The 14,290-nt window shown below is 42.5% G+C and overlaps 1 protein-coding gene across 1 annotated transcript in view; it reads right to left on the reverse strand.

Annotated features, from left to right (window-relative positions):
* shroom2a (shroom family member 2a) overlaps positions 1-14,290 on the reverse strand; it is a 35,767-nt gene that overhangs the window by 4,214 nt on the left and 17,263 nt on the right. The window contains 6 exon segments of the mRNA XM_077583953.1: positions 1,306-1,497; positions 1,499-1,687; positions 5,404-5,489; positions 5,679-7,941; positions 9,147-9,275; positions 10,958-11,059. Of these exon segments, the coding sequence (XP_077440079.1) occupies positions 1,306-1,497; positions 1,499-1,687; positions 5,404-5,489; positions 5,679-7,941; positions 9,147-9,275; positions 10,958-11,059 (2,961 nt within the window).

Here is a 14,290-nt window from a genome sequence, read left to right on the forward strand (position 1 = left end):
CCACATGTATGCTGATTTGAAATGTCACTGCAAGATGGCAGAGTGTTTTTCCGTGCCCAGTGACAAGAATCGTAATGCGCTGCACTACTTGATGAATCAAATTGAAATGGAACCTCTCAGATAATCGGGCCTTAAGTTGTTTATTTATTTTTTTCTCAATTAAATACAACTGAACTGTTCTTAAAAATATACTGGACTTGAAAAGTTAAAAAAAAAAAAGTACTGTAGTATATGGAAAGGTTTGAAATTTTGTAGCTCACTTTAAGGGTCATTGGCCAACAATATTCAACATTCAATAGTGTAATTTTAATATGTTACTGCATTCCACTCATTATAATCCCTCAAAGAGAAAAAAAAAAGAGAGATCAATATTACAGTGAAATATAGACCAGGCATTGCCAACGAAAATCTGCAAATAATTGATGTTCGCCCACAGAGGTTTGTAATTGCAGCAAAATATGTTGTATTTAATTAGACAATAGGTACGTTTTTCAACGGGCACGGGAGGATAGTGTAATGGTCAATTTCGTATTGTTTAACCATTTTCACTGAAGCAACCCCCTTCACTCCCGGCTGTTTTACTGGATTTTGACTGATGTTGCAAGGCCCACAGAATATTGTGTTCTATTGCTATCAAAGCACTGAACTTACCAAAAGAACAATTTGAGTCTCTTCTTTCATCAGGAAAAAAAAAAAGTATGCTTCTAATCTGTTTCCGTTTTGCAGAAATTAGCATTAGACTATAGCCAAGTTTCATCATTATTCACAAATCTGTTTAGAACTGTGGGTAAATGAGCTTTTTTTCAACATGGCCCTGGTTGACCCCCCCCCCCCCCCCCCCCCAAAAAAAAAAAAACAGTATACATTATTGTTGACTGAACATTTTGCACAGGAATTATTTTTGAATAAATGAAATCTTTAAATAAATGTTTGTTGGGTTTATTAGATTAAAATCGGAATCATCCTGAATGACTGGGGGAAAAGAATAGATTTTATTTTTTGGCCATATCGCCCAGCCCTACAACACATTATTATTATTATTATTTTATTCATACAAGTAAAAAAAAAAATAATTGGATAGATGTCAAACATTTTGTGGCTACCAGTGTTTTTTTTTGTTTTTTTTTTAGTATTTAAGGTTGCCGACCCATGCTCTATAAAAACAAGTATTTTTTCCACACTAGATTAACCCCCAAAATCTCCAAATATTAAATTCTAATCAAATTATACTTAAGGCCCCGTGGAGCTTTTCGACTCTCAATAAGCTCCTTTGTAGCAATACATCACAGGAAAAAAAAACCCTACCCGTTTGAATTTTGATCCAGTAGCGAGACGGGCGGCTTGTCACTGAGTCTCTGCGGGGAAAACTGCGGGGAAGGCGAGCGGCGTGCCTCCATGGCGGCCGGCGGCCCGTGGGAGGAAGCGTGCGCTGGCGTGTGGCGCGCAACTGCGCCGACTTGCGCTTTGCCGTCCGCCTTTGTAGCCTCGCCGTTTGGGGTGTGACTTTGGGGAAGCGCGGCCTGCTCCGGGTTGATGTCGGGGCATGTGGGCGGGGGGGGGCTTGCCGTGGGTCGTGACCTGAGAGCGGCCGGACTCCGCCGCTCTGCGGTTGGCGTGCCCCGTCACGGGAGGAGGTCGCTCGCACCCGCCAGGCTGCTGCTCTCTCACTTTGCAGTCGTCCAGGAAGCTGATGATGACAACAGAAAAGATTTTAATTACACACGACACGAGGCCGCGTTCTTGCGCTCGCCAGCAGCCTGTGATTTAAAAAAAGGTTTTCAAGTCTCCTCCCTTGACTGGAGCTGCCAGGAATATTTCCACAAAAAGCCTGCGAGGAGGAATAAATCTTCCTCCCGAGCGCTTTTAACTCTTCGGGGGAAGTTTGTCTGGTAGCGTGGCACACGTGTCACCAGTGGTGGGAAGCAAGCGAGTACAATTACTCTATTACTACTGTAGTTACGCCGTTCTCGGTCAGCTGTTTGCAAACAAGAGTTCTCCATACTGACAGCTGTTTTACAAAATGTTGACTTATTTTTCAAAACCACATATTGTGTTTTGTGACAATACAGGCACCGACCTACCAAAAAGTGGAGGAAATCCACAATGACTTTGAATATTTTTCTGGGCTTTGCGAAACCACAAATGATACGATTATTTACAGCACCGTGAGTGATTCTGACTCACCGCATGGCTCAAGTTGAATGTCAGCGGCTTTTTTTAAATGCAGTTTGTCACGCCATGAAATGTGTCTTCTTTTCTTTTCTGTCACTTTCTACCACCGTCACACACACACTTTTGTTTATGCCACACATAAAACAAAGACAATTACAGTTTGCAATACTTAAGTACGGCGTGTGAGTACACCTCCATATCACCAGATGGGCTCGCCTCGAACCATCAGGGCCATGCAAAGTCCACTGGCATGCGCATGTGAGCACATGCACGCAAACTCAATTAGGAAGCACTTAAGTCATGAGATACAGTTTGCGGCAACTTACGGTCAAGCAGATACTCGCTTTCAAGCTTTTTTTTTTTTTTTTTTTTTACACATAAAGTTGCTACATCAAAGCCATAACTAAATATCTGGCATTTATCCTGTCTTTGCCTTTTTCGAAGAACCCAGCAAAAGCGCCATTACGGTGAACCTCGGTTAACCCATTCACTGGCAACTAATTTCACTGAAGCAACCCTCTTCGCTCTCGGCTGTTTTACTGGATTTTGACTGCTTTTGCAAGAACCACAGAATCTTGTGTTCTATTTCTATAAAAACATGAAAGATTAGAGTCTCTTCTTTCATCAGGAAAGAAAAAAGTACATTTCTGTTTCCGTTTTGCAGCAATTAGCATTAGAATATAGCCAGGTTTCATTATTTATTCACAAATCTGTTTAAAACAGTGGGGAAAAGAGCCTTTTTGCAACATGGCCCGGGCTGATCTCTTATACTCTGCTGCCACCTGCTGGCCGTTTTTGTAATAACTACCATTTCTTCAAGCGTTCGCTTCAGTTCAGAGGCTGCATCAAAGCCTTCTGCATGCGCTAGGATTAAAAAAAATAAAAAATAAATAAACTTTCAAATACTTCTTTGGGAGCATGGTAATATTTAAAATAGAACGGATTTATACGTTTTTGGGAGCAAATGAGTTAATCACGGGGCATACATTCCGGGCCTGCACACAATAGGTGAAAAATAAATAATAGTAAAGACGCTTTAATGGTTTTTCCCTTTCCACACACACATTTCAGCTTTAAACTTAAGACTTATCAATACACACTTTTTGAACACATTGTAAATAAATTGGACACAATAAACAGAGACTGTCAGAAATGCAGAAAATCCACCAGTAAACGAATTGTAATTGCCTATAGATACCAACAGATGGGGCAAAGCATTCCTTTTTAGACAAGGCTATGGCCTGAATAGATGTTCCCCCCCCCCCCCAATTCAAAACCAAGATGCCACTAATGCAAAGTTATGAAATTAGAAATGTCTTTAGCCTGAACGCGCAAACACAACAACACAAGTTGCTCCACTCACCCAAAAGGACGCTTGAGGCTCGTCATTTCCATCGTGACGCAACGCAAGGAAGAGCGAGCAAGTGCTGCACTATTCTTATATCAATATCACAGACTGGGCGGAGCTCTTCGGCCAGACACCCCGATGACAATGACTGTTGTCGTGCACAATGAGGGTTGCTCAAGATGAGATACTCGACACCCCCGACGCTGGGTTTCACCTTCATGTGTGTGTGTTGGTTGGTTGGGGGCGCATAGAAAAGCAAAACCTGCTGCATTACTGGTCCAAGTGCACCGAGGCATCCGGACCATGTGACATAGAAAGCATTCTCGGGGCTTACACAAGGAACATCGACTTCCTGACACAAAGCGGCACCGCGGAGACGGCGTGTGTTGGCACAGCTGTGGCAAAAGGTCGTCACGCTGCGTTGCCCCGACAAATGATAAAGACGTCACTGTTCCTCCGCAAGATGAATCGATGAGCGGCCGGCTAGACAGCGGCACGGCGGAAATCAATGCAACAAATGTGACGAGACCCCACAGACATAAAAGTTGATTTCATTTCCAGTGCTTGCGAGAAGGAACAACCATGCAACAATGTGGTTGTTCGGCAAATATACGCTACATCTCCGAGCTTCTCGTTTTATATATTTGAAAGTTGTGCCCCGTTATCTGATTCCTGATCACGTTGATGACCTCCAAGTCAACTTCGTTGCAGGGTCAAACCTTTAACTCTTTGACTGCCAGACGTTTTCAGAAAAGGGATGCCGTGGGTGCCAGCCGATTTAAGCATTTTTGACTGATCTTTCAAGGTCCACAGAAAATTATGTGTTTGGACTATGGAAACACACATACTACCAAATGAAAGATTGGACTCTCATCTTTCATCAGAAAAAAAAAGTTTGTTTCTACCTTATTCCGTTTTTCAGTAATCAACAATAGAAAATGGTTAGTTTCACCTCTGTTTTGAAAAAAACGTCTTTTAACGTCTTTGGCACTCCTCCATAGGATTTTACTAAACGTCATTTAACGTTTTTGGCAGTCAAAGAGTTAATAACTTCAAAGACAAAACTTTGCAACAGTGTCAAGGATAAAGAAATGGTTACTATTATATCACAACAATAAATCAGTGCTCTTACTATCGAATATTTTTAGAATTGACTAATCTATTGATTTATTATCCAATCGATTAATTGACTCCATTTTTTTTTTCACTTTTAAAGTGTAACAAAGTGTATCAAAAAAGCATTTTCCCCCTGATGACTGTTTCTTAACCAGTGATTGGTGTTTATTCTGTACTTTATATTCGTATAGTGAATAAAAAAAAAAAGGGGGATTGATGTTGTATTACGTTACCGGTTTGGTCATTGTTTGCCGAAGTAAAAACAGATGTTTGCAAATGTCTTATTTTTGATTAAACACAGAAGATAATCACTCTTCTTTCAAGAGGGACTACACATAAATCAGTAAACAATTACTGTTGATATGCTGCAATCAGAGGATTTTAAATAAAAATAAAAATGGCTCCAAACGAATACGTGAATATTCAAATAGTTGTCGATTCATTTTGACAGCTCTCCAATAAATGTCAAATAAAGCAAAGCCACTCCATGAGAGGGAACTGGAAGTCGGTAGGGGCTCAATTCTGCCACCTAGTGACAAGATGGTCTTTTGAGACATTTTTTACAAAAAGTTTGCTTTGACTCTCGGGAGTGTCCAACAACAGAAGACAGGACAGTTGCACAAATCCACACGTGTGAACCCATTACCGCCTTGGCAGAGGTAATAATGAACATAAAGAGGGAGCAAGATAATGGAAGGAAGGATATTATGCCCAAACTAGTACAAGTTTCCACCACAGGTGAAATAAATGACAATAAACCGCATTACCTTGAGGCAGAGTTGAGTGACGCAGCAGGTTTATCCTCCATCTGGGAATATTCCTTCTCTGGCATTATTGAAGGGACACGGGTCGTCTAGAAAAACAGCAAAATCATTTTAAAAAAAAGGGAACATTTGTAGTCATCCTGGTGGTTTCCTGGTTGGTAAAAGGACGCATGAGAACAAGCTCGACTGCAGTCGCTGCCTTAATCCGAGGCGTGTCTCGAAGAACAAATATTGATTATTATTGGATCTCTCACAAGTGTGGAAAAAGCCGTCCTTACCCGTCCATAGAAGTCAGCTGATGGTGAAGATCGGGATCTCTCGTGGAAGCAGGCGGGTTTGACCCGCTCCTCCGAATGTTGAGAATCCAGAATGTTGTCGGCGGAGCGGAATCGTCCCGAAGCCCTCGTCTCCGGAGGCTTCTTCTGAGTGTTCCACCTGGCCTCGTACTCGGCGAAGGTGCCAAGTCGTTGCTGGTCCAGGGCGGAGTATGTTTGACCCCCCGGCGGTTCATCCCCGCTCCGTATCTCTTTCGGCGTAGAGCCAATTTCCAACCCTCGCACTGTCGAGTCACTCGGATTCTCTGCGTTTGTGGACGTGTGATCGGCCACATTTGAGTTCCCGTTCTGTGCTTCTTCTTCTTCTTTTACTCCAACTTGGTGGATTTTGTCTGGTTCGGAGAAGGACTTGACCTTCTTTTCTGCTGCGAAGCGCTTCCGCCCACCAATGCGCAAAGGCGCAAATTTCCCGCTCCCGGCCTCTGACAGTGTCGGGAGAGGAGTGAGATCTTTCCTGGCCATGGCCGAGGACGGGTAAGTGGGTGTGGCTTCAGCTGATGAGTGTTCCACCAACACGGGTTCCAGATCTTTCCTTCTGAACGAAGTAGCTTTAAGCACCCGAGCTTGCGCTTCCTTCAAGTTATCCTTGTACGTGTTGGTGAAGGGGCTGTCTGCCAAAGCCGGGCTGGAGTTCTGATTGGACTTCCACACTTCCTGGTTGTCTTGGTTCTCGCCAGGAAGCGTCGCCGCACTTTGGCTCTTCTGCAGCCTGGCTCTTCTCATCTGGATTTCGTTCTTTAAGGTGGTAGCAAAGCGGTCGTTGCGTCGTACCTGCTTGGACTCCAGCGTCTCCTCCGGGCTGTCCCCTTTTGACGTCTCGTCCTCGGCGTCCAGGGACAACGAATGGAGGATGGGAGTGGCCTGGGGGCAGATCCTGTCGCTGGCCTGGTTGTGGTGTCTCGCATCTTGGGGGAATTCTCTGTGCTGCAATGGAAGGGATCGCCGTTGGTTAGACAATCTGATCGGGGGACAACTCGAGTACAGAACTTCTTCATTTTGTGAACTTTGTCCCTTCTGGCCCACGAGGTCATCGCCAATGACTTTAAGGGTTTCGACAGCAGAGGTAAGATGGTGTTTGCTGTATCCATTAGTTTCTCTACCGTTTGAAGAGTACTGCTGTTGTTGAGAAAGTTGATACTTTGCTTTGGTGACTGCTTGTTGAAAATTCTGCTCATTTCCTGTCTGGGTCAAGTCGAGGCCGGCAAAACTTTGCCTGTCTTCCGGTTTCCCCAATGCAGGATTGCATTTAGTGACACAGTAGTACCGGCTTTGCCCGTTGCTCTCATTGTTTGGGTCTTTGGGAGCCATTGCTTGAGATGTGCTTAAATTCCTCCTCATGTTCTGGCTGTTGGGTTGAGCAGAACCGTTAGTGGGCAGTTCCTGCATGCTGGAGAAGTAGTTGACGTTGAGCGGCTTGGGAGTAGCGGCCGGCCATGGTTGGACCGGAAAAGTGCTTTTGTCGCTGTGATGTCTGTGATGACCTTGCCGAACATCACAGCTGGAGAGGGAGTGCTGCTTGTTTGAGCTCAACTGGGCCTGAGAATAAAAATGGGCCTTGTCGTGTTTGGGGGACAGGTTCTGGCTACTGCGATCTTCAGCGGAAGGCTTCCCCGCGGTTCGCGAATTGGGTTCGGGATGAGCTACGACCAGCCCTCGCTCCTTGGTAGCGGCAAAACTGTCACTGCGTGCCGGCGGGGGCGGCGGCGGCGGCGAGGGGCAGGAGCTTTTCTTTTTCTCCGGAACGTGCCAGACAGGTCCACAAGTGGTTCTGTGGCGGGAGCCAGCCTGGTCGTCAGTCGGGAGGCCGTCGCAGCCTCCCGGCATCTGGAAGTACGTCAGCCTGTCGTCCGGTTTGACCCCCTCCAACAGACTTTGGCCGACCCTGCCGTTGACGGGCCTCCCTCCGGCGTCCCACTGGCTGACTTTGTACAGCACGTTCTCAGTGGAGGCCGCGTTGCTCTTTGAAAGCGTGAAGTCCGGCGTGCCTGAGCTGGTGGAAAAGGAGCTGTAGGCAGAGTCTCGTTTGCCGCCACCGCTGCTGAGGTGCTCCATGCTGTTGTTGGATTTAGCAGGGGACAGCTGACCGGCCGGGTACGGGTGGGGGACGTGCTCTAGGCTGTCCATGCTGCCGAGAGAGCTGAACTGGTCCGAAACTCTGCAGAGGTTGGTTTGCTCCCAACTGGAGGACAGGTCAGTCGATGACGAACTGAGGGTTGGAAAATGACTTATGAATAACGGAGTGACATTCACGTAGAAATTCATTATCAAAATGTTCCACTTGCTTAGATCAAGTGTGAAATATTATAGCTGTGTGCCTTTGTAGAAAAACTAATGGTTGCAATCAGTCTAATAAAACATTCCGCTGAGAGAGCTGCTTTTTTTTTTTTGGGGTGGCGCGGGGTAGAATTCTTGGCGATGTGTTTGCTTTTAAAGTAAAACTGGTGTTCTTTAATCACCAGCAGTTTCTTTCCCATCCCTTAAATAAATATACTTTAAGTATGGCTGCTCGATTATGAAGAAAATACTAATCACGATTAATTTGGTAATAATTGAAATCACAATTAGGACGATCATTAGTTTTTTTGGCACAAAAACAAAAAAAAGTTTAAACGTAAAAAATATTAAGACAAATATATTTTTTGAAACACTATAATTATGCAACTTTCTTTTGGACCAAACACAATTTTATTAGTTTTTTTTTTTTTTAAGTGCAAATACATACATTTATCTATTTATACGTTTTTGGGAGCAAATGAGCATTAAAAACGTAAAAATAATCGTATAAAATGCTCCCAAAGACGTTTTTATACGTTTTTGATGCTAGCGCATACAGAAGGCTTTGATGCTTGAAACAATGGTAGTTATTACAAAAACAGCCAGCAGAGTATAAGAGATCAACCAGGGCCATATTGCAACAAAGCTCATTTACCCACAGTTTTAAACAGATTTGTGAATAGTGATGAAAGTCAGCTATATTCTAATGCTAATTGCTCCAAAAACGGAAACAGATACAAATATTCTTTTTTTTTCTGATGAAAGAAGAGACTTTAATCCTTATATTGTTTTTATAGCAATAGAACACAATATTCTGTGGGCCTTGCAAAATCAGTCAAAATCCAGGAGGGGGTTGTTTCAGTCAAAATGGCTGCTGGAAGTCAATGAGTTAAACAACTCAAAATTAGTATTAATACTACTATATATATACTATATAATTTTTGTTTACGATTAAGTCTCATCTTTTGTTGTTAAAAAAATACATAAAATAACAATGAAACACAGAGGCAATTGTGCGTACATAATAGTATGATGTCACGTCTACATCTACAGCATTTTCAATTAAATGTGTCCTAAGGTCAGAATACATGTGACAAAAACTGTCACCGTTTCTTTAAGAGATCCAGGAAGCCGTACCTCGCATCGTATGTGGTGTGCCACACAGCCGCCGAGGGTGGAGAAGGCTGTGTTTTGGCTGGCTCGGATTGTCCTTCGTTGAACTTAGTGGCGTGCCAGGAGTGCGGTCTGCTTATGGGTTCGTTGCGCCTGATCACAGAGAGAAGAAAACAAAATGCAGAGTGGATTTAGAGACACACACACACACACACAAAAAACTTGGAATTGAGTTAATTGAGAATGTGTATTTTCGTATTGGAGAATATATTGCTAGCTGTACAGTTTTATGTATTTTATTTGCAATTAAATCATTTAGTTTGGCTGTTAAAATAAAAGATAAGCACTCTGCTTATTGTTCCATTACTAAAAGCAAATATAGATGGGTCGTGAATCTGAGTAGTGCAAAAGGGGTATAAACTACGTTGCCTGCCACATGACAATTATAAAACAAAAACAAATACCACTTGACCATTCAGCGTTTTAACAGTTTGAGAATTCTCAAAATTGGAAACTTCCCATTGGAGTTATTTGTAATAAATGCGGAACTGACACAAAATTGAGGGTTGGCTCTTAACTCTTTGACTGCCAGACGTTTTCAGAAAAGGGATGCCGTGGGTGCCAGCCGATTTAAGCATTTTGACTGATCTTTCAAGGTCCACAGAAAATTCAGTTTTTCAGTAATCAACAATAGAAAATGGTTAGTTTCACCTCTGTTTGGAAACAAACGTCTTTTAACGTCTTTGGTACTCCATAGGATTTTACTAAACGTTATTTAACGTTTTTGGCAGTCAAATAGTTAATAGGGAACATGTAAATATAATCGGGAACAATATGAAGTATTTTAGCATAAACCTGACGAGTGCTGTGCGTTATTACAACATATTGTAGTGCGACATTTATATGGTTATTTTTATCCCTATCAATTACGTCATCCTTGTCTTGCGCCTCATCCTAAATGATTTACACTCAATACAACGGCTAAAAGTTGTGGGCTGATTTGTCATTCCTGGAGCATGGGGCACACGGATGAGCAGATATTTTGAATATATATATAACATATATTTCAATTACCGTTTATTCATTTTATTGTGTTTTGGAAAATCAAATAATGAAATGCCATCCATTTCATATTTTAAGAAAAAGCACAAAGATATCATTAGTGGGATTTATAGAAATGTAAAATTTGGTCCTAAAACAACTGGATTTCACGAAAATATAGCAATACCTCGACTTGACGATTTTCAAGCTACGAGCCTCGCATGGCTGATTTTTTTGCTTTGTGTTTAAATATTATGAGACAGCCTCAGATTTATATCACATTTGAGCAAGGAGAGCTATCCATTTTGCATGGACGGCTTACGACGAAACGAAATGTGATACCTTTCCATCACATTACCGTTAATTCCCGTATATGCAAAGGAAAGTTTCCAATTTGGAATATTTCCAAAATGCCCCATGTTTCAACTATTAGCAATAAAACTAAAAAAAAAAAAAACCACACACATCACTTCTCTAATTGTCAAACATTGACAAAGAACATACCCTATAAAGTGGTTCTTTCTGAGATGCGTGTCAGGAAAACAATGACAACATAAATCAGAAGACAACCAGCAAAACCTCCATACATGCTCTACATGAGGAATGAGGCTAACGACAATCCACATGCCAGAGAGGAAGGCTACAAGTCTCTACGGAGAAAAAAAAAAGAAGGAAGAAGAAGCAGATAAAATGGCAGATGAATATGGCGGGAGGTTGTTGTTGGTGGTGGTGGGTATGCGGCGACATGAGGGTTAAGCTACTACTGGTCACGGGATGACGCCACGGAACTGTACCTCATGGAACTTCGCAAAATCTTGGTAAGGAAGCTTCGGGCCACATGCACGTCATTTTCTGAGGGCATTTTGTGAGCTACAATGTCCACCATTTTCATATTCCTGGGCAGCAATGGAAGGAACACACACATACCAATACACACACTATGAACTCAGCAACAATTGTGTTTTCACAATAGAAGGATGCTGGCCATGTTGTTTTTTTTTTTTTTATATATATATAAGACAATCCTATTTTCTTTATAAAAATTTTATGGGGTGTGCTGGAAATGACTGATGCCATTTCAATTAGTTTTAGTGGAGAAAAGCGATTTGATATAAGAGTTAATAACTTGCTCATGGGACAAATAAAATTCAGTCAAGCTACCACTATACTGTCCTTGTACAGAAATAATCCTAAAGAAGTGTCACAGCTCCCTCTACTGGCCCAATTTATGAATGAAAAAAGCCAAACTCCCAGAATGTCGATTGCCACGGCAAAGATTTTCGACTCATGATATGAACAGGACATGGCAGACATGTCCATAGACGGGAACATATGGTCCGGCGGGGGAACACAAGCGGTAGGGGTAGTGCGGCTTAGTGATGGGAGAATCTCTTACACAATCAGATCAGCCACTTCACCCCTTTACAGCAAGCTGTCGTCTGCCTCATGGTTAGCCTTTCGATCTTTCGCCAGCTCGAAAACTCAAACCTGCCAATAACAGGGTTGGGCGACCCATGATCAAGAATAGGTGCGGTTCATTATGGTACAGATAACGCAGATTTTATTTTTTTTTTCCCTGACGTGGGCTTCAGATATACGCTGCCACTAGATGGCCTTTGAGAACTTCACAACATCCGGTCACGATCAGTGCATGTTGGGTGTTTTTGTGAGAAATGAGCATAATGTTACAGCAACTTACAATAATATTAAATAGTGTCCATCTTTTAGGATGTTTTTTAGTTTTTTTATCAACACTTGATGGTCATGATGGTAGTAGTCAATGTTATGGCAAGCTTTTAAGTTCTTGTTTTTCTTTTTTTTTGGGGGGGGGGGGGGGTACTTGGAGTAAAAAGTTCGAAAATACAGTTAGGTGACTCTTTCTCTACTTGAGTTGTGTAGCTCACTTCTAAAGTCAGAGAGAGTCGTTAAAAAAAGACTGCGTGATGTTGCGATGGTCAAGAATTTCGGCCAAAGCTTTCAACTCCGATTATCCCAAAAAAAACAAAAGCGTTGGGTTCAGGGGGGTTGTGCCCTTTCGGTCACCTCGGCAAAAGGCTTTCAATGAGCTCATGGCAAGGAGGTCTTTCATTTCTGAAAAACTCCAATCCGACTGTTGTGTCAAAAACATTCCTTTTAAAAAGACATCCAAAGTTTAAAAATTTGGGATGATTCCACTAGAAAAAAAATAAGTAATTGTGGATTAGCATTAAATGCTTATTTGGAAGACAAAGAAAAAAGCTAACGCGGCGGAACTCCCATCTCTGGCGTTTCTGGGGCACTCGTAGGCAGCCACACATGGCGCCGGCCATTGGTATGCAAATGAGGGCGGCTTTATTAGGCCTATCGTCAGGGCTACAGCTGGGCTGGTGCAGATATGCCCGGGGAGTGAATCATTTGGGCCGCTGCGTGATGGGGGCAGGGGCGAGCTCGGCCCAGAGACCACCAACGTCACATTTTATCGGCAGAGATGCAATGAGGTGGAAAGTATCCGGAAAGTTTGCGGTACACTTCCAGGTTATTAAATAATATTGTTCAAATGATGTTTGCAGCCTGTTTAGCTCAATGCTAACAAACAATGCAAAACGCCTTAGATCAGCGGTGTCGTGGTGTTATGAGCCCTTTACAGAGCTATTGAGGAGAAGGAGCAGCACAATGCCCATTGACGTGAAGAAAAAAACAACTGTTGAACTCGTTACACTTTTAAATTATGTACGTTTTGATGATGTTACCTACTAAAAACATTGAATATTTAGACGCATGAACGGATTAATGGCATTTCCATTCATTTCTATGGGGAACTTTTAAACATCTTGGCCTATCAAGAAGATAAAATAGGGGTGAAAAACATGATTGTCACCTCGCGGCAAAGATGTGTTAATATTCACAGATATAAGCCCTTTAAACCACACGCTAAAGATTAATTTAGGTTGCAAATGCTAAATCTAGTTGATCGTGGCTTAACCTAAATGAAGTGTGACCTTGCAAAACAATCAAAAACAATCACGTATTAGGGTCATAAACCTAATACGGAGCAAACTCAAGTTTGTTTTGACTCACCAAACAGGAGTTCCAAACCCGACAACATTGAGAGCAACTTGGTAAACAAAGTGAAAGCGCTTCCAAAGACGCAAAGCATCGTGGCTCAATTACCGCCTGCAAAAAAAAAAAAAACTGAAATCTACTACAAACTTGTAAAAGAAAAAGTGGAGACTCCTCTCGTAACTGAGGAGTTTGTTACCCCAAGGTGGGGGAGGAAGAGTGGAAGATGATGAAGAAGAGGATGGTAGCTATTGTCCAAAGCCAGTCCCCTCTTGGAGATTCTGTACCCCATTGGCTCAAGAGTGGCTAATATGCTAATGTTGGGCTGAAATGCAGGAGCGCCTGACCCCCACCCACACCCCAAGTTGTGAGGCGGATGTGCATTTCTCCCATCGCTATGGCAACAGGTTGATCTCCAGGGCGCACCCCACTTCCAGAAAGCCTGGCTAATGAGCTTTGCAAGCACTCCGGGTGATGGCAACCAAGCGGATACACGCAGCCAGTGTTTTTGCTTTGAAATCAGCACGGTGTGGCCTAGTGGTTAGAATGTGTGCCTGGCAGTCCCGAGGTCTGGTGTGTAACGACGCTATGCTAGTGTATCGATATTGTCTCGCAAGAGATGAGCATACATGGAAACGCTGACACGTGATACTGTTGTATCAATGCTACATCAGTCAAGAAAAAGATAAAATGATACACGGCGATAGACAAGAGACAACACTGGCATAAGGCTTCTGTATCATAAAAAATAAAGTGATATTTGATAGGATACATGATCACACTATCAATTTTTGATGCTGGTGTTATCGTTAGCGGGTGAGCCATATTGATATATATGAACACCAACATGTTAAAATAAGTTTAAAAATGGCAGAAATTCCTCCACCCCAATTTTATCTGGATATATAACAAAATGTCACCACTCAACAAAATTATTAAAATCCCATAACCAAACGAACAAACGCAACCTTGGGGGAGGTAACTGATACACAATTACAGCATTTGGCGCTTATTGATAAACGTAACTGTTACCTGTTTGTCTTGTCTGCCTGCTTGATTTCTGAGCCAGAAACAAACATAAAAAAAAT

Source organism: Vanacampus margaritifer, chromosome 13, assembly GCF_051991255.1.
Source record: "Vanacampus margaritifer isolate UIUO_Vmar chromosome 13, RoL_Vmar_1.0, whole genome shotgun sequence".
Lineage (NCBI taxonomy): Eukaryota > Metazoa > Chordata > Actinopteri > Syngnathiformes > Syngnathidae > Vanacampus > Vanacampus margaritifer.